The sequence below is a fragment of the Euprymna scolopes genome, chromosome 6, assembly GCF_053919585.1.
Source record: "Euprymna scolopes isolate OS-2025 chromosome 6, ASM5391958v1, whole genome shotgun sequence".
Classification (NCBI taxonomy): Eukaryota; Metazoa; Mollusca; class Cephalopoda; order Sepiida; family Sepiolidae; genus Euprymna; species Euprymna scolopes.
Window position 1 is genome coordinate 117,831,320 of NC_136487.1, and position 21,363 is coordinate 117,852,682.

General features: G+C 39.1%; 1 protein-coding gene across 4 annotated transcripts in view; it reads right to left on the reverse strand.

The window, feature by feature from the left end:
- LOC145277907 (sialin-like) overlaps positions 1-21,363 on the reverse strand; it is a 1,209,741-nt gene that overhangs the window by 411,165 nt on the left and 777,213 nt on the right. For all 4 annotated transcript variants that reach the window (XM_080129960.1, XM_080129961.1, XM_080129962.1 and 1 more), the window contains exon 4: positions 18,178-18,260. In XM_080129960.1, coding sequence (XP_079986086.1) covers positions 18,178-18,260 — 83 coding nt within the window. The remainder of the gene's footprint in view (positions 1-18,177; positions 18,261-21,363) is intronic.

The following is a 21,363-nucleotide window of genomic DNA, read 5'->3' on the forward strand; positions in this document are numbered from 1 at the left end:
CAAGTTCATTTGACAAGTTTTGTCATCGCATGAGTAGAAGGACCCGGCATATGAAATCAACAGTAAATCATTCGATGAGACTGAAGTATGCTCAAAATGAATGCTTCTGTTTAGAGCGCAATTGGAGTATGATAATTCATTCTTTGCATTTTAAATTTTAATTCAAGTCATTATATAGAAATAATTTCATAAGTTCTCTAAAATGCGATGTGACTTAATCCACAATGAATTGCAGGGAAGCATGTGAAGCTTCCGCCCGGTGCACCATGGTGAGTTTCAGGCAATCGATTGATTTGATTGAAAAATGGGCGATTTCATCGATTGCGATGACAATAAAAATACTGGAAGTGTGGAACATTCAATTCCGAACAACGTCGAGTCTCCTTGCTAGTTATTATTATTATTATTATTATTACTACTACTACTACTACTACTACTACTACTACTATTATTTCTATTATTATATAAAAGGAACTTTATCTGTGTGTGTGTATGTGTGTGTGCTTGTCCCTATATGGACTTAAAAATTTCATGTACCTGGCAGTGTTCTTAGATAGGTTTTGTATCAGAATGTCTTTGATAAGTATCGATAATCAATAATCAAAATAATCTGATGAAAGAAGAAAAAGGCAATTTGGACTGAAGTTGACACCTTACACAGCCTAACATCACAAGTGCATTTGTGAAGTTTTATTACCACACAAGCCGAAAGGCCCAACATAAAATCAACAATAAGCTCTCTGGTATGACAAGGGTGCGTTCAAAATGAGTGTTTCTGTTTAGAGCACAATTGGAGTATGATAATTGATTTTTTGCATTTTAAACTTTCATGCAAGCCATTATACATAAAAAATAATTTTATAAAATCAACAGTAGGTTCTCTACAGTGCAATGTAGATTACAATGTATTGTGGAATAAATCATAGCGTGATCATAGCATGTGAGCTTCCTCACGGTGCACTGCGATGGGTTCCTAACTAGAGCAGGCAATCAATCGATTTGATTAAAAAATGGCGATGTCATCGATCCTGGTGACAAAAATAATATGGGAGTGTAAAACATTCGTCGATCATTAGTCAATCCCGAGCAACGTTGGGTCACCATGCTAGATATTATTATTATTATTATTATTATTATTATTATCATTATTATTATTATTATTATTATTATTATTATTATTATTATTATTATTCAATTGGTTTTCAAAGTCAAATCTGTTCTGATTCATATTTTTACGTAGCATAAACAAGGAATAACTAATAAGTATCATTTGCATCTTTGTTTTATTAAAACTATTAAATATCTTTTGTCGTTTTTCATTGAACCATGTCTGCACATTCGACAATTCTTTCATAGCTATACCTCAGTGTGTTACGTAAAACTCCTTTGTGTGGTAATATCGCACAATATCATCTCGTGGGCTGACCAACAACTAATTACATTCTCTCTCTCTCTCTCTCTCTCTCTCTCTCTCTCTCTCTCTCTCTCTCTCTCTCTCTCTCTCTTTTGCCTCTCTTCTGTGAGTGCACAGTGAATGAGGCATAAAAAAAATGTTCAGCATTTGCCTCCCTCCCTTATTTAGCCCCGAAAATCCCCAGGGGACGTCAAATCCTGGTGAAGATCAACAAACGGTGCAGTTTTAGGCCTTAACATGTGAAAATTTGAGTTCTGCACCACGCATAAAAAGAAATAACTAAATCCATCATTCACCCCCCCCCCCATTTAGCCTAAAAAGTCCCTAAGGCCTTAACATATTTAAATTTGAGTTCAGCATCATGCAAAACTGTTAAATAGACATACACAGAAAATTTTGGACAAATATGGTAAAATAGTCCCAAAAATGGAGTGTATTTATTAGCCCTAAAAGAGCCCCTGGGGCACACCCAAGGGTTATCAGAAAGTATAGACAAACAAAATTATATAGAAATCAGTTAGTTATAACTTTTACAAAAAGTTTTATAAAAATCCAAAGCATCAATTTTTTTTGATAGGCACAAAAGTTTCAATTTTAGCTATTTTAACCCGAAAGGCACCCCTGGGGGGGGGGGGTCAACCAGAGTTTTCCTGGAAAATCCATTCTGTTACTTTTTTACTCATATTATGTTTAATGTTTGTGCAAATTTTTTTTAAATTCCAAGGCGTAGTTATTGAGAAAAGTGTGGACAGACAAACAGACTAATGGATGAACAGACAAGGGTAAATTTACAGGTCCACCCTCCTTTTGTCTGGGGACCAGAAAACCTGTTTAGGCATTAAAAATAGTTTTATGTTCTAATAAGGGCAGAAACGTGTCACGTCTGACTGAACCAGAACAATCAGTACTTCTCCAGTGTTACACAAAAATTAAATATGGCTGTTAGACAAAAAATAGCAAACACCCTTTATGATGTACTTATCTGTGAGGGAAAATAAGTACCGTTGACCAAAATTTATGTAAATTCATCCAGGTGTATTGTTCTCATTGAAAATCCTGTAAGTATTATGCATCTAAAATTGAGAAAAACATGCTTGAAAAGTTTAATTCTTCTGTAAATGTCAGATGATCATTCTGAAATCACTGAGCCAAGAAATACAAAACTTCTCATCTTGGGTGTCATTCTCACAACGTTTCAGCCGATGTGACCTTTGACTTTTTTTCAGATGTCTTGTTAAACTCAGGAATCTGTATGGAATTTCGACCTGAACTCTTCGTTTAATCTATGAAGACAGATTGTTCTCGTTCCATCAGCCATAACCTTGATAAATTTTTATTTTATTTTTAGTTAGCGTCGCCTATAGCGAGGATTGAACATCTAACCTTCAGTTAGTTCGTTGTGACACGTTCCTGACAATTACCAAGAGATTAGAAAGTTGCCGTTGGGTTTACTTTCAGCATTACTTTCCTTATTTTGTCCTTCCGTTTTCACATTTCATGAACGGTGTGTTCGGCAAAGAAGGAAGAATTGCTGTTTTCTGTGTCCGAAACTATCTCTAAGATTTATCGTTAGCTAATTTTTGACTCTGAAGTATTTTTTAAACTCCCTACATGAAGTGACTTCATGTCTTGTCCGGAGCGATTTTTTATATAAAATAAATTTCAGTTCTAATGAACGGTCTTCTCAAAGTTGAAAGTTCGATCCTTATAACATGTGATTATAATTAAGACTAACATAATATGACTAACACTTCTACACTATTCGTGGTAAAACACTAAGAATCTAATTAAGAATTACTTAAAACTTGCACTCAATCATGGTTGACTGAACAAGAACAATCGGTGCTTATCTAATGTCGCACCTAAATGAAATATGACTGTTAGACAGAAAATAGCAAGAGACCTTTTTATGATGTGTTTATTGTCAGGGAAAATAAATACCATTCACCAAAATTTAAGTAAATTCATCTGGTATTTTTGCTTTAATAAAATAAATTAAAACATTTAATTTTTTTTTTTTACTTTTTTTCACCCCAAACAGGACATATTGTCACATAGTCATCAGGGGCTACTATTTAGAATCATGTTTTATAGAGGCTGTCGGGAGTTGAGCAGTGAGATCTCTTTTCACATTATATTAAGACTTCTGCAGTTTAGTATAGTCAAGGAAGCAAGAAACGGGAAGGGAATTCCAAAGTCTAGGAGTCTGAAGGAAAGAAAGAGTAAAAGAAGGTTTTCCGGCATCTATGGACCTCTACAGTGAATGGGGTGGGATTTTGCTGCTAGACAGGTTTGTCGGGGGCATGTACGTAGAGTGGATACAAATGCAATGAGTTTATCGTTTTAATCGTAAATTCTAGAAAAACACTAATTTGTTTAAAATATAAAGTTCTTACATTTTCTGCAAATAAATATTTCAAAGTGTAGTATCTGTTCTCCACAACATCAGCGCCATTTGACGCCGGAAGCTTTCATGTAATTATCTCCCTTGAAAAAATTCAAAATACGAACAAACAAACAAACAAACAAACAAAAAAGTGATGTTTATATCATAAGTGGTTGAATATACAGATTAGATTCTCTTAAATATTTTATCGGGTAAATTCTGTAAATTTCTTCTTTTTATCATTATTTCTGAGTTCCTGCAGTTTATTTATTGAATTTTAAGCATGAGTTGTATTTTTAACCTGATTTGGCGTTAAGCACTTTGTTCCCAAAATATGCCATTCTATTTAAAAAAAAACAAAAAACAAAAAAAACAATCAGTTGATGAAGTAGTTTCTTGTCGAAAAATAATGAACAGTGAAAAAGTCACCTTTGGAGCAATTTGTCTTCAGAACAAAATACCATTAATCTTGTTTGAAAAAAGAAAAAAAAAGAAAAAGAAAAGAAAAACATCCAAACTCCTTATTAATGATTTTTAAGAATAACATTAGTAATTATAACATTGAAATCTCTCTCTCTCTCTCTCTCTCTCTCTCTTTCTCCCTGTCTCCCCCTCTCTCTTTCTCTGTCTGTCTTCCACTTTATGCGAGCCCAGTTAAAAATAAAAAAATATAAATGGCGTTGTTACAATCTTATAAAAAAACCTTGCCTCAACGTTTTGTTTATTATAAACTCCAAATAATATGGGCCCTGTCGGTGGGGCATTAGAATACGCCGACTGCCCCCATGCAGAGGGTAAAAGTTCCTCAATGGGGGTCCTGGATATGACCTTAAACTATATCCAGTGGTGAGGCCCCAGCTTGTGGGATTTGGGGAGTGTGGAGTCACCCTTTAATTACCATTGCTCCCAGGTCCACTCTGACCCGGAGTGGTAGTACCTGTTAGGGTCCCAACTATAGGTTGAATAGAAACCGACGTGAAAACAACAAATATATTCTATTAAAAAAAATTTTCTTCAAAATCTTTGGATTCGGCATTAAATAACCCGAAAAGGGTTGATATGCCGTAAAACAAAAACAACCAACCAACCAACCACATAATATGGTTCCATAAGGGATTTGCTATTTGAGAACGACAGCTGCTACTGATTTCCCTATTGCTGTCATCATTTAAGCGTCGTTTTGAGCAATGTTTGATTTCTGTCAGCATTCAAGGAATCTCGACCCTTCAGGCCGGAGTATCTGAAATATTTCTTGTTTTACGGAGTGGAACGATGAAATTGTCGCCCTTGAAAAGACAACATGATTCCATTTCCATTTGATGAAAACCGGTTTTTTTTCCCTGTTGCAGACCATCTACTAGTTTGTCAGTTGTATACAAATCCCAAGAGCGATAGGAGTCTTCTATCATGTCTGAAAGTGACACAATGTTCAACAAGCGAGATTGGAGATGCGCCGCTGTACAACTCATGCTCTCTACCGATCCACGTTATTCTGGTCACAGTTATGGTCTTTGGTGTGGTTTCAAGTGAGGGCCACATTATGCCACTTGACATCTTCGAAGTCGGCTTGAAAGTCAACACCAAAGTGTACCTGGATGTGCTGAAGAGTGTGGTGATCCCCTGGTGCAATCAGGTGGCCGCTGGCAGACTCTGGCTGAACATCACCAACTTTACTTCCCATTTTACCAAAGCCAGCCTGACTGCCACCATCTGCCGAGTATTCGCCGAGCTCCTGCTGGCGCTTGTGTATCAAGGCAGTAATTGAGGCTGAAGGTGGCTACATTGAATAGATGTCAGCTCTACTGCATAATAAAGTTCTCTGAATTGATTTTTCAATAAAGGTTTGAAAATAAAGCTGTATTGTTATCTTCTTTAAGGCGACAATTTTATCGTTCCACCCTGTATTTGAAATAAATAATATAACGGTAAAATTCACAACTTTCAATCGTAAAGATTATATGGAATCTGAATATGGCCTAAAAATATATTTGCCAAAATAGATTCTGGAATTTTGGGAATTAAATAATTCGTTGGTACTGTCATCAACTATTTAAAAAATTAAATTGGCAAGTGAATGTGTGGCAGTCATATATGACTTATTTTCACTCTCAGAAAACTTTCCCTGTTAGATGATTTGGTCACATAGGGCACATTTATTTCATCTGCCCCTAAAGTACTACTTTAGCCTCTGGAAATCACGGACAGTCAATAGAAAGTTTTCTGAAAGCAACCTAGGACATTTTCTTTTTTTTTCTTCTGAAAGCAGCCTAGGACATTTGTTTTTGTTTTAATGTTTGTTCTGTATATATTTTTTAATATTCACTTTTAAATCTGAAAAAAAATATCATAAAGAAATAGCTATAGTTTGACAAGTTTACCTATTTAGGAAGCACAATTAACAAGAAAATATGGACTATGAGGTGCAGCGCAGAATAGGTAAAGCGTCAGCAGCATTTAATCAGCTTTTCAAAATCTGGAGAAACAAAAAAGTCATGCTCAGGCCTAAATTAAGATTTTATAAAAGCAATGTTTTGTCCAATCTGCTATACGGAAGTGAAGCTTGGTATCTCAAAATCACCTAAGAAATTAGATGCACTTGATTACAAGTGCCTTAGAAATATTCTACACTCAAATGGAACAATCAAATTACCAACCAAGAAGTCCACACTATTCACCAGGTAGTATTGTTAATAATCTGCAAACGACGTCTAGGTTGGCTCAGATATATCCTAAAATTGGACCCAGAAGAGAGAATTGCCAACTAAGTGATCCAATGCACCCCTGATGGAAAAAGAAGAGAATGACCGGAAATGAACTGGAAGCAGATAATTAAGAGATATTTGATTGGAATGTGAAGAAATTGAAACTTCAGATCCAAAAAATGGCTTTGGCTGCCTCATGCGTTCGTTGTAGGACATGGCAGTTTCTAAGTCTAAGTACCTATTTACTATGCTTCCCCACGGGACAGAGTTAGACACCAGGGTCGTTTTTTAACGTGGAGAAAAGGTACAAAAATAAAAAATTGTCTAAGTCGTGAAGGACTGATCCTCCACCGAAAGAGAACAAGAAATGGAAGTGCAGCATCTGAAGAACAGATGGTATTTGTTTGCTCCCCCACCGAGCAAATTAGCCACAAGGCCAATTTGTAATGTGAGGAGTGAAAGGAGGGGGAAGGGAAAAAGGGGACCAGCTCCCGAGAGGTGGGAAATGGGAGCTGGTTAAAGGTCAGGCATGTGGGGTTGCCCCCACATCTGGTCCTTGCTAGTCATAGCTTTCAGTATCTGCCGGAACAGATGGTATTTATTTGCTCCCCCACCGAGCAAATTAGGCACAAGGCCGATTTTTAAAGTGAGGAGTGAAGGGGAAATGGGGACCAACTCACCGGGGAATAGCGGAGCTGGATAGTGACAATTGGTATGAAGGGTTGCCCCTACATTGACCAAGGTCTTATATGTAGGGTTGCCCCCACATATGGTCTTTGCTTGCAGTATCTGCCTGAACAGATGGTATTTATTTGCTCCCCCACTGAGCAAATGAGGCACAAGGCCGATTTTTAATGTGAGGAGTGAAGGGGAAATGGGGACCAACTCCCCGGGGAATAGCGGAGCTGGATAGTGACAATTGGTATGAAGGGTTGCCCCTACATTGACCAAGGTCTTATATGTAGGGTTGCCCCCACATATGGTCTTTGCTTGCAGTATCTGCCGGAACAGATGGTATTTATTTGCTCCCCCACCGAGCAAATTAGGCACAAGGCCGATTTTTAATGTGAGGAGTGAAAGGAGGGGGAAGGGAAAAGGGGGACCAGCTCCCGAGAGGTGGGAAATGGGAGCTGGTTAAAGGTAAGGCATGTGGGGTTGCCCCCACATCTGGTCTTTGCTAGTCATAGCTTGCAGTATCTGCCGGAACAGATGGTATTTATTTGCTCCCCCACCGAGCAAATTAGGCACAAGGCCGATTTTTAATGTGAGGAGTGAAGGGAGGGGGAAGGGAAAAAGGGGACCAGCTCCCGAGAGGTGGGAAATGGGAGCTGGTTAAAGGTAAGGCATGTGGGGTTGCCCCCACATCTGGTTTTTGCTAGTCATAGCTTGCAGTATCTGCCGGAACAGATGGTATTTATTTGCTCCCCCACCGAGCAAATTAGGCACAAGAGCGATTTTTAATGTGAGGAGTGAAGGGAGGGGGAAGGGAAAAAGGGGACCAGCTCCCGAGAGGTGGGAAATGGGAGCTGGTTAAAGGTCAGGCATGTGGGGTTGCCCCCACATCTGGTCTTTGCTAGTCATAGCTAGTCATAGCTTGCAGTATCTGCCGGAACAGATGGTATTTATTTGCTCCCCCACCGAGCAAATTAGGCACAAGGCCGATTTTTAATGTGAGGAGTGAAGGGAGGGGGAAGGGAAAAAGGGGACCAGCTCCCGAGAGGTGGGAAGTGGGAGCTCGTTAAAGGTCAGGCATGTGGGGTTGCCCCCACATCTGGTCTTTGCTAGTCATAGCTAGTCATAGCTGGTCATAGCTTGCAGCATCTGCCGGAACAGATACTACACTTTGATCTTGTCCCGAAGGCCAAGACCATCTGCCGGAACAGATGGTATTTATTTGCTCCCCCACCGAGCAAATTAGGCACAAGGCCAATTTTTAATGTGAGGAGTGAAGGAAGGGGGAAGGGAAAAAGGGGACCAGCTCCCGAGAGGTGGGAAATGGGAGCTGGTTAAAGGTCAGGCATGTGGGGTTGCCCCCACATCTGGTCTTTGCTAGTCATAGCTAGTCATAGCTTGCAGTATCTGCCGGAACAGATGGTATTTATTTGCTCCCCCACCGAGCAAATAAGGCACAAGGCCAATTTTTAATGTGAGGAGTGAAGGGAGGGGGAAGGGAAAGGGGGGACCAGCTCCCGAGAGGTGGGAAATGGGAGCTGGTTAAAGGTCAGGCATGTGGGGTTGCCCCCACATCTGGTCTTTGCTAGTCATAGCTAGTCCTAGCTAGTCATAGCTTGCAGTATCTGCCGGAACAGATGGTATTTATTTGCTCCCCCACTGAGCAAATTAGGCACTAGGCCGATTTTTAATGTGAGGAGTTAAGGGGAAATGGGGACCAACTTCCCGGGGAGTAGGGGAGCTGGATAGTGACAATTGGTATGAAGGGTTGCCCCTACATTGACCAAGGTCTTATATGTAGGGTTGCCCCCACATACGGTCTTTGCTTGCAGTATCTGCCGGAACAGATGGTATTTATTTGCTCCCCCACCGAGCAAATTAGGCACTAGGCCGATTTTTAATGTGAGGAGTGAAGGGAGGGGGAAGGGGAAAAGGGGACCAGCTCCCGAGAGGTGGGAAATGGCAGCTGGTTAAAGGTCAGACATGTGGGGTTGCCCCCACATCTGGTCTTTGCTAGTCATAGCTAGTCATAGCTAGTCATAGCTTGCAGTATCTGCCGGAACAGATACTACACTTTGATGGTATTTATTTGCTCCCCCACTGAGCAAATTAGGCACAAGGCCGGTTTTAATGTGAGGTAAAAACCAGCTCCCCTAAAAGTAGGCAAAAAGGGGGCACTCTGGTTACCAAAAATAATAATTGTCCCAGTATAGAGGGTTTCCCCTCCATTGACTGGTACAAATTATCTAAAGTGCAGCATCTGCCGGAACAGATGGTATTTATTTGCTCCCCCACTGAGCAACTTAGGCACAAGGCCGATTTTTAATGTGAGGTAAAAACCAGCTCTCCTAAAAGTAGGCAAAAAGGGGGCACTCTGGTTACCAAAAATAATAATTGTCCCAGTATAGAGGGTTTCCCCTCCATTGACTGGTACAAATTATCTTAAGTGCAGCATCTGCCAGAACAGATGGTATTTATTTGCTCCCCCACCGAGCAAATTAGGCACAAGGCCGATTTTTAATGTGAGGAGTGAAGGGAGGGGGAAGGGAAAAAGAGGACCAGCTCCCGAGAGGTGGGAAATGGGAGCTGGTTAAAGGTCAGGCATGTGGGGTTGCCCCCACATCTGGTCTTTGCTAGTCATAGCTAGTCCTAGCTAGTCATAGCTTGCAGTATCTGCCGGAACAGATGGTATTTATTTGCTCCCCCACCGAGCAAATTAGGCACAAGGCCAATTTTTAATGTGAGGAGTGAAGGGAGAGGGAAGGGAAAAAGGGGACCAGCTCCCGAGAGGTGGGAAATGGGAGCTGGTTAAAGGTCAGGCATGTGGGGTTGCCCCCACATCTGGTCTTTGCTAGTCATAGCTAGTCATAGCTTTCAGTATCTGCCGGAACAGATGGTATTTATTTGCTCCCCCACCGAGCAAATTAGGCACAAGGCCAATTTTTAATGTGAGGATGAAGGGAGGGGGGAGGGAAAAAGGGGACCAGCTCCCGAGAGGTGGGAAATGGGAGCTGGTTAAAGGTCAGGCATGTGGGGTTTCCCCCACATCTGGTCTTTGCTAGTCATAGCTAGTCCTAGCTAGTCATAGCTTGCAGTATCTGCCGGAACAGATGGTATTTATTTGCTCCCCCACCGAGCAAATTAGGCACAAGGCCAATTTTTAATGTGAGGAGTGAAGGGAGGGGGAAGGGAAAAAGGGGACCAGCTCCCGAGAGGTGGGAAATGGGAGCTGGTTAAAGGTCAGGCATGTGGGGTTGCCCCCACATCTGGTCTTTGCTAGTCATAGCTAGTCATAGCTTGCAGTATCTGCCGGAACAGATGGTATTTATTTGCTCCCCCACTGAGAAAATTAGGCACAAGGCCGTTTTTAATGTGAGGTAAAAACCAGCTCCCCTTAAAGTAAGCAAAAAGGGGGCACTCTGGTTACCAAAAATAATAATTGTCCCAGTATAGAGGGTTTCCCCTCCATTGACTGGTACAAATTATCTTAAGTGCAACATCTGCCGGAACAGATGGTATTTATTTGCTCCCCCACCGAGCAAATTAGGCACAAGGCCGATTTTTAATGTGAGGAGTGAAGGGAAGGAGAAGGGAAAAAGGGACCAGCTCCCGAGAGGTGGGAAATGGGAGCTGGTTAAAGGTCAGGTATGTGGGGTTGCCCCCACATCTGGTCTTTGCTTGCAGTATCTGCCGGAACAGATGGTATTTATTTGCTCCCCCACCGAGCAAATTAGGCACAAGGCCGATTTTTAATGTGAGGAGTGAAGGGAGGGGGAAAGGAAAAAGGGAACCAGCTCCCGAGAGGTGGGAAATGGGAGCTGGTTAATTGTCAGACATGTGGGGTTGCCCCCACATCTGGTCTTTGCTAGTCATAGCTAGTCATAGCTTGCAGTATCTGCCGGAACAGATACTACACTTTGAGATATTAAATCTTTTATTCATGTTAAAAAATACAGTAAAATTAACGGTGAACAAAAAACTTAGGCACATGGCCAACTCAAAAGGGGGGATTTTGGGGGTCGTTGGTCATCCTTGTCACTCCAGAACTAAACAAAGTCAAAAGTTTCTCCCAGCTAGTATCTTCTTTCACCATAATACCGCATTCACCCTTTCATATTGTGGGACTTCCTAGTAACTCCCAATTTTTAAAACATTTTTTATTGACGAGTAAAAACAAAAAAGATAACAATAAAATGGTTTTGATCCTGACCAAAAAGTCCAAGTAAGTTTCTAAGTCTAAGTAAGTTAAAACACTATCTTGTTTTGAAGTGATTCTATCTTCCCGTCCTTTTTATTATTATGCAATTTAATTATCTATCGTTTTTGTTAGTTCATTACATCTAGTGGCTTCATGCCTTGTCTGAAGCAACTTCTATAAAAAATAAAATCCTTATGAAAACAAAGATTAAAATACTGAAAAAAAAAAAAAAAAAAAGGATTGACACTGGCAACAAGTATTGTATTTCAGTCAAATCGCTCCAAGAGGGTTGATATGCCATAAAACTGCTTAAACAGACTAAACTTGGAATCTAGTAAAAGATTTTGATTTCCTGATATTCCCCCCCCCCTAAAAAAAAAAAAAAAGACTCGCAAAAAATAAAAGTTTAAATATGTTATTTGAAGCGTAAGATTATGAGCTATATCAGTTTTAAAGAAAGGTCATGCATTTTTGGCAGGTGAGTTTCAAATATGCTCAGCAGGTTATCGCTAGAGGGAAAAAATCAGAGCCAATATTCTATTTTAATAAAATTCTGTACATGAAAGCCATTTTTTTTTTTTTAATAAATATAAAAATGCGCAGCTGCAATTTTGATACTTTCTTCCTGACAATCGTTTTATTATTTTCGGATTTCAAATTTAGGCACGGAGTTTGCTAGATAGTTAATGAAACAGACTATGGGATTTTTTTTTTAATAGGTTATCAGCACTTATCAAGGCCCAAATGCTACTCGAGGATAAAGGTTAATGATTGTAAAGCGCATGGTAAGAAAACACCTTGATGACTGGCAATGGTAGCGATTGGTAAGAATTTAATTATTTAACAGGATAGCTCAACAAGGACTTGTTTACATTGGACTTGAAAATGAGCAAGTTGTAGTCTGATGGGAAACAGCTTCTGCAATATGAGTTCAAATTCATCTGCCTCATTTTGGGATAAGCAATTATCATACCATGAGAGCTGCATTGCTGTTTTATTAAGGCCAAAAGTCAATTGAGGATAAGAGTTGATGAGGACAAGAGTTAATTGTCAGTTGAATGATGAAGAATATTATGAGAGGATTGAAAATGATGAATGGAATGAGCAAAATTTGTTTGCTTATGAGGCTATCTTCATAAGCAAACAAATTATGATAAGCATTTACAGGCATTTGATTTGAAGATGTTGTAGCTTGAAGGGAAGCAGTTTCGTAGCAACTGGAGACTGCTTGTGAAGTTTATACTCTCATGAAACTTTCTCCTTCGGAGGAAACCACTTAAAGCCACTTCAGGGTTAGTGCCACAGTTTCATTATATAAACAGAAACTGTGTGTGTATGTGTGTGTGTGTGTGTTTATTCCCGATGGACTTGGAAACAGTTGGGCTGATTTTTTGAAAATTTCACACCAAGATACTTGATGTGTTTGGGAGTATTCTTAGCTAGGTTGTGGATCGGAATGCATCTGATAAGTATCAAAAATCGATAATCAAAAAAATCCGATTAAAGAAAGATGTTTGATTTTGACCCACGTTAACATTTTTATACAACCTAACATCGCAAGTGCATTTGATAAGTTTTATCACTACACAAGCAGAAAGACCTAGCCTATAAAATCAACAGTATGTTCTTTTACAAGACAGGGGCATATTTGAAGTGAATGTTTCTTTTTATAGCACAATTGAACCATGATACTTGACTTTATATGTTTAGTTTTAATTATGTGTGCGTTTCAATTCTTAATCCGGCAGGGGGATGTGATGCATCTTGTGTGTTAGGTATAAGTTAGTGTTAAGTTCATGCTTGCATGCCTTCTCGCTTCCAGCTAACACCGTTGGCTAACCTCATGGCGAAAAGGGAGCAGCTATGCATAAGTCTTCTCTGCCAGGACATAGCATCTCCATCATCAAGACTCCTACAGTGCCTCCATGTTGGCCACATACGGTAACTGGGTGCCTTGCGGCCCCAGGCTAAACTTATAGGAGATCTCAGAGTAGTAGGGGACCCCAGAGGTAGTGCGTTATGGCCCACTGATGCGTGGACATACCCTGGCACACTACCAACCCCTACCCCACTGTCTTGTGGGTGCCCTTGGTTGGGTGAACCAACCTCAAAATCAAATATTTGTGGGCCTTATCACAGCAAAAGGCTAAGAGATAGGAACTCTGACTTCAAATCCTACTGCTGCCTTGCAGTTTTCGTTAAAAGGCTATGGAACCTCATCCAGAAAGAAAAGGCATAGTAACGGACACAATAGGGCGACTGTTTACGTCACTGAGATTACTTTTGGCCAGAAGCTGCGACCTCCTCTGCTGCCAGTCGTCGCGGGTTTGCTCCACTGGGCATGAGCATTGGAGGTTCAGAGGGTGTTTATCTGATGCACAACAGATACTGCACCTAAACTGCGCAAGCAAGTTTGGAGCCAAGGTGGAAAATCCTGTGGTAATGGAGTAAGACTACACCAACACCGAGTGATAAAACACTGAGGCCCCCGACTAGTCATCGTCAAAATTGACGGACTGCATGATGAGGATGATGATGAGCTTTAATTCAACTGATTATGTAAAAATAATTTCATAAAATCAACAGTAGGTTCTTTGATAAAACAGGGGCACGTTCGAAATAAATATGGTCAGGATCGCGACAAAGTTCATTCATTTCTCCCACGATGAGCTAATGTTATTAATCACGTATGGAATATTCAGTTACACCGATGGGGTGGCATCGATGCAAGCGTTGCTTTATCGACATACTTTCAGAACAGCTGAAGTTTGGACTTTTTTTCTTCAGCACTGTCACAGTTTGATTGTTTTGTTTTACGACATATCAACCCTTTTTTTAATTATTTAATGCTGAATCAAGTAATTTCGAAAAAAATGTTTTCATGCTTCAAGTGTTTATTCATGATGTTTAGTTTGTTGTCTTTGTAGAGGAAAATTGTTGTTTTGCTTTAGTCTATGCAGAACATGATTGAGTTTTGAAAATGGAAAGGAATAAAGCAAAAACAATAATATCAATGTTTGGTGCATTTTAGGTCAGGATCGTAGTATCTTCAGACAAACTAGTCTGGTAGCACCAGGAGTCATGGTAAGAACAATCAAGCACTTTGTGCTTACATTTTATTGTATACCATTGAGGAGTAGTGAGTTTTGGGCCACTGACAACACTACCATCTATGGCAGCACATCAAAGGCCGTAAACGACCAAGTTCTCTCTGATTCTCTCTCCTCTGATCTTGAGCATGTGGTACAATGGGGGAAAAAGTGGCTAATTACTTTTAATGCATCTAAAACCAAGCTTCTATCTTTGCATCAACGTTCTGATCTCCATCTGGCATCAATTGAAATTAATGGCTTTCGTCTTAAGAAGGCTCCATGTTTTGATAAGCTTCTGGGCTTGACCTTTACTCCTGATCTAAAATGGAATACGTACATCAAATCCATTGCCAAGATCGTTGGAAAAATGATGGGATCCTTCTAGATATCTACCTGCTGATGCAATTCTCTACCTATATAAGAGCCACGTACGTCCAAGGATGGAGTATTGCTATCACATCTGGGCAGGAGCTGCTAGGAAGATCTTATCCTGCCTTGACAGAGTTCAGAATAGACTTTGTAGCCAAGTGGGGGATGCCCCTTTCTCTTCCCTGCAACCTCTTTCTCGCAGAAGAGATATTGCAAGCCTGTTTCTGTTTTACCGTTATTTTCATGGCAAGGGCTCGTCTGAGCTCGAATCTATGGTTCCCCCTCGCCAAACATTCACAAGAAACACTTGTTTGGCTGTAAACACTATCAATAATTTCCCCCACTCGTTATCTTAGATAATAGATAGTAGATTCCATGAACAAAACTTTTTTCTAAGAACTGCACATCTGTGGAACTCTCTTCCGTTTACCTGCTTTCCAGCTGACTACAATATGGCCGTCTTCAAGTCCAATGTAAACAAGTACTTGCTGAGCCGTTCCCCTTAAGTAATCCAATTTACCAAATTTACACTTCTAACGATTACTATGATATTGTTCTTTTGACCACTGTACACTCTTTAACGCTTATCCTCGAGTGGCCTATGGGCCTTGATAAGTGGTGATTCCTTTGTAAAAAAAAAAGTTAGAGTACTCAGATTTTTTTTGGATAGCCTAAACCTGACATTCAACTACACTCAGAGCAGATTTCCTCTACTATCCCAACTGCTTCATAAACGAATCTGGAGCCAAACCCTTCACTAAATCTCTATATATTCCTTTCCTAGACCACGAATAGTCAATAGGTCAAGGAAGATTCCTGTATATATCTTGGCACTCAACAAAGAACTGCGATTCACCCCTCAGTCTTCAATGGCTCCTAATCAAATAGTTGAGAATGAGTTTATGAAAGATGCACACACACACACACACACACACACACACACACACACACACACACGTGTGTGTGTGTGTGTGTGTGTGTGTGTGTGTGTGTGTGTGTGTGTGTGTGTGTGTGTGTGTGTGTGTGACTTTTTGATTAGGAGCCATTGAAGACTGAGGGGTGAATCGCAGTTCTTTGTTGAGTGTCAAGATATATACAGGAATCTTCCTTGACCTATTGACTACTTCAAGAGAAGAACGCATAGGGTAAAAACAATCGAACATCACTTACCTCTCTTATTTCGATTTTTAAAATCTTTTTTTCTCCTGTGCGTTGTAAAAGACACTTTTTTTCGTTGTGTTTTTTCTTTATTCTTACTTGAATAAACTGGTCACTGGCATAAAAATGACATCTGTTTCATCATTGGATGTATATATAATTTTCTAGTTTGCACTTTTGTATAATGCTTGCGAAATTATGCACGTTGTTGTTCTCAAAATCAACACAGACGAATTTTGTCAACATACAAGTTTATTTACAATTCAATGATTGCCATTGACAAGAGAGAGGGAGAGAGAGAGAGAGAGAGAGAGAGAGAGAGAGAGAGAGAAACAGGCAGACAGAGACACACAGAACAGAACAACTGTATTTAGCAATAAGTGTGTGTGTCAAGCGACGGCGGAATTTCTCACTCAACTGTCGGCTCTCCTCTCTTTATCTCCCTTTTGTTTATGTTATTCATGTCTTGCAAAGACATCAACCGACATTCCTGAAATGTAAATATGTAAAATATTTCATTGTTCTTTATTTTGCGTTATGCAATTCTAAATTCTCAACTTTTGTATTTGCTGATAGTTACAATTCAGATCATTTTTATAGGACACAAGAATGTAGATCAAAATCCATCTGAAATGTACGTGTGTGCACACCGATTTTATTGGCTCCGCCCCGGCTCAATATTTAACAAGCCAATTTTCTCAGTATGTTGATAAATTATCGAATCAGGCATCCGAAAGATTCCCCCTCAAACGTACGAAGATAGTATTAGAATTATATGACACGGACGTTTATGAGTATAAGAGAGAAGACGTGCATTATCCATACCTCAGTTCTATCCTTTAAGGAAAGTTTCCGTTGAAGCCAAATCTTAAGTAACATTTCAACCTTGGACTACACTTTGTTCTAATTTCTCTTTAGTTGGAGGTATTTAGTTGTCTCCCACTGCAAGAACTTAGACACCAGGGTTGGAAAGTGGGATTCAGGAGTTAGCGCCCCCAAAGAGGGATACTCTAACCTGCAAAAAAGTGCTTGAGCAACCCCGTCGGTATTCCCTGGTAAGGGCGCCTAAGGCGATCAGCAGTAAACTAACCCCTTCTCAAAGAGAGAAGGCAAAGTCTGAATTGTATAGAATCAGCATTATACCATAATCAACGGGAACCAGGAATGGTCTAATCTATGTTGTTGGAGATCCGATCTGAACGACGGGCCGGACTATCTGTCCAACATAATGGATGCGAAATGTTACAATTCCAGGTTGATTGAATTGCTGTGATTGATCTGAGTTCTTGTAATTGTTTTCTGATATCTCACTGCCTCAAAGACAATGATAGTATCAGCAAATGCACAACTACTGGTTTGCACGTTTGCAAGGTAAGATGAGTCGGCATAGATTTGATCTGCATTATTCTCGGAATAATACTTTATCAGTTGAACTTGAAATGAGTGTAAATAGTTTAAGTAATTCAAAGTGTAGCGAGCGAAATCTTTTTTATTGCAAAATAATGCTTTCTTTTTACTTGAAGCATATGTTCAAAATGATCTGCAAGCAAATGAAAGGCCGACGTAGCTTATCAGATATGAATTAGATTAAAGAGAAAGAGAGAAGGTGGGGGGGAGATAAAGAAAGAAAGAAAGAAGAGAGAAACAGAAAGATAAGAGGAGAGAGAGCGGATGAGAGAAGGAAAGTCGGAGAAAATGAGATAGATAGATAGATAGATAGATAGATAGATAGAGAGAGAGAGAGAGAGAGAGAGAGAGAGAGAGAGAGAGAGAGAGAGAGTGGGGGCAGAGAAACAGAGAAACAGAAACAGAGAGAGAGAGAAAGAAAGAAGAGAAAGAAAGAGAGATAGAGTAAAGATGAGAGAGAGAGAGAGAGAGAGAGAAAGAAGTTGAGAAAAGGGTAAAGAATGGAAGAGAGAGGGGGTAGTAAAAATGGAGAAGAAAGAGAGATGAGAAATAGAAAGAGAGAGGAGAAAGGGAGAGGAAAGGGAAAATGGAGAGAGGAGAGAAAGGAAAGGATAGGGAGAGAGGGACAGAAAGAAAGAGAGAAAGACAGGGAGAGAAAAAGTAGAGAGATAAGACGGGGGGGGGGGCGGTGTAATGCTGAATTGTGATCAAGCGAAGAAGCGTTAAATCTACTGCAAACAGTTGAAATATGAAATGACATTGTTACGGGTTTTACTTACCGACGTGGAATTTTCGTAAGAGTGGTTGGAATTCATCGCAACCATGGCAACGCTTAGATTCACGCGAAGTGCATAAACATTTGCTAAAATAAAGAAAACAAAGCAATAAAAATAAAACCCATTATAAAAAGAGACATTTTAGTTGAAAAATGCAAGCATAGTCGATAATCTAGACCGCAAACAAAACAAGGACATCGCTTTCGCTTTAATGTGATGAGCGAAGAAATTCAATTAAAATACAATTCAATTAAAATACAATTCAATTAAAATACAATTCAATTAAAATACAACATAAACTTTTGGAATTAATTTTCACAGGTGAAATCAAGTAATTCACGTTGTAATATATATCTATATAATAAATAAAGCACCTTTATCTGTCTGTACATCTATAGGAAGGAAAACTATTGGACGTGTAAGTGTAATGAATTAGTGTTCATTTATGTTTGACGGGGTAATTAAATAATAATAAAACTATTTTAAAGTAAGTAAAAAATATTTCCGTTTAGATTTTTATAAATTCAATACTCAATGTACCTATCAGATGTTGGTCACCAATTTAGGTATATGTTCGCGCCAGTTTTAGGGTATTACTTTAGCGTGTTTCGTAATGGAAGAAATATTTTTGGGATGAGCCGGATTCAGAGAAATAATTTCAGTGAAAAAGATTTACAGATTTTAGAATCAAATGTGAAAAAAAAAAAAAAAAAAAAAAAAAACGAGACATTATCATACGGCAAACAAAACAAAATAATAAATTCCGAAAACATATATCCATAAAAAGAGATATTTTATATATGTTTAAAATAGAAGTTTACAGGAGTAGAAAAATAAACAGAATGTTCGTGGATATTTTTAGAGTTCTTGTAAAAGTAAGGAGAATTCATTAGCTAAGACATTGAAGAAGTCTGTGAGTTTCAGGAGTCAGAAAAAACGTATTTAAAACTTCTGCGCTCATTTTTATGAATTATAATTCATTGAAAGTTGTTTATAAGTCAATGTTCATTTGATTTCGTATTAGTAAGAGAGTCAGTGAGAAAGATTAGAAATATTTCAATGGATACAGTTAATGCAGATTGCCAGACGATAATAAGTCAATGGGTTGTGTGCGTCTGTGTGTTCGTTAATGTGTGTGTGTTCGTTAATGATTGTGTGTGTGCGTGTGCGTGTGCGTGTGTGTGTGTGTGTGTGTGTGTGTGTGGAGAGAGAGAGATGTTGAAGAGAAAAGCGCCAAAAGAGGGTCGCTCGGCGACATCGATCTGTAGATTCGGGTCAACTGGGCTCCACTGGTTTATTAAAAAAAAAAAATTGGCTTTTTACAGGATTTAGGTGGCTCCCAGAAAGACAATTTCAAAGAAATTCAAAAAGTTTTCTGATTGGTCCAAAATATAATTATTTGTTTTTATTCGTGATAGTGTATGCGTATTCTTTTATTCTTTACTGCGACTTTTATTCGTTTCGACATTGATTCAATTAATGCTTCTAACCAGTAGATAGAAAGTGATTTTTTTGGATCATTCAAGTACCATTTCTTGTTCATTGGTTTACCTTTGGATATAATCACTAATTCTCCAATGCCACGAAAAAAGTCTGGATTCTTGGTCTTGTACAGTCAGGATGGAATTTTTCCCTAGTCATCCAACAAAAAATGGGCCACTCTTGGCAAAGCAGCTAAAAAGAGGGTTCATTAGAGAAAATCACTTTTTTTACAGTCTTCCATAGTTATAAGATTTCTGAATCTGAGAGAAATAAACTATTCCATACCATTACTGGACCTTGTCTAATAGCTGATTATCAGTTTGTCAATCAGACAGAGAAATCCCACCATATGTCGACCATCCTTTGAATACCTTGAAAAATCACCTACTATTTAAAACTGAGAAGCATTACTTGAATCAAGGCAAAAACGATGACTTTTGAAGATGTTTTATAACAAGTTTTTGCTGACATTGCACTTGAAGACGACTGAAAGCCATCTTGTGGCAACGTTTTCAATATATGGAAAATTCTTTTTAAAAAATCTGTCCCTGTAAATTCCATTTGATGTTAAGCACATGGAAGCAGACGAGAAAGTTAGTTGCAGTAATTATAGATAGATGGGTTCTTGTTGCAAAAGTTTGACAATGACAAAGCACAGATTGAAGCTCAGTCAAGCACCTTCAAATGTCACTTATTTAAACATATAATTTATATATTACACCTATAGCCACTGTGGGTCTCATACTAATCGAATCAAATTTATTGGCAAAAATAATAAAGTGCAACAAACCATAGGAAAAAATTGTTAAAAGATATGTTCATTTATATACAGTCGGAATGTTTGCCCAAGATGATTTTAAATTTGAATATAGCATTTTGATAACCCTCTCCCCGGCAGGCTGTTCCACTCAGCAGAAATGTGGACAGAGAATACTTTTCTAAAAACAAAGCATCTATTGGGTCGCATGTGTTTTTTCCTTTGTATTACGATAAAATACAGAATAATCACGTTGACATACTGGTTCTCATCAGATCACCAAAGTTAAGCAACGTTGAGCCTGGCTAGTACCAGATGAGTGACCATTTGGGAATTCTAGGCACTTATCTCGACATTGTTCTGAACCTCAACTTGCCACTGATATTCAACCATGTCGACTCAGGAGAGGTGTGATTGGAGATTGTGCAACTCTTGCCACAAAAATTTCATGTGCAGTGGGTATCCATAGTCTGTCACGACTGAAGGGAACCACCACAATTACAATAAAAGAAAAGTTCTGCTTTTTATGTTAAGTTTTTAGAGTGATCTCCCTTGCTTGCTGTTGTGGATTATTATCTGGAAAACATCTTGGAACCTCTACAGTGAAGGGGGTTGGATTTTGCTACTTATTGGGTTAATTGGGGGGGGGAGGGTATTTATGTCGAAGGGGTACAAGTTCTATGAGTTCGTCAGAGCACAAGATGGAAATTTTGATAAACTGCCGTGTGTCTATAATTGGAGTAAAAAGAAAAAAATGTGTACACCTATATACAGTCGGAATGATTGTTCAAGGTGACTTTAAATCTAAATATGGTATACATCTTCACAATTTTCTCTGGTGGGCTCTTCCACAAAGAAGAAGCATGGACACTGTTGCTCTTTTACAGAAACGAAAGCACCTAGAGTACATGGTTTGCTGGGTCCTGTGGAGACCACGACTTTGTGCTGTA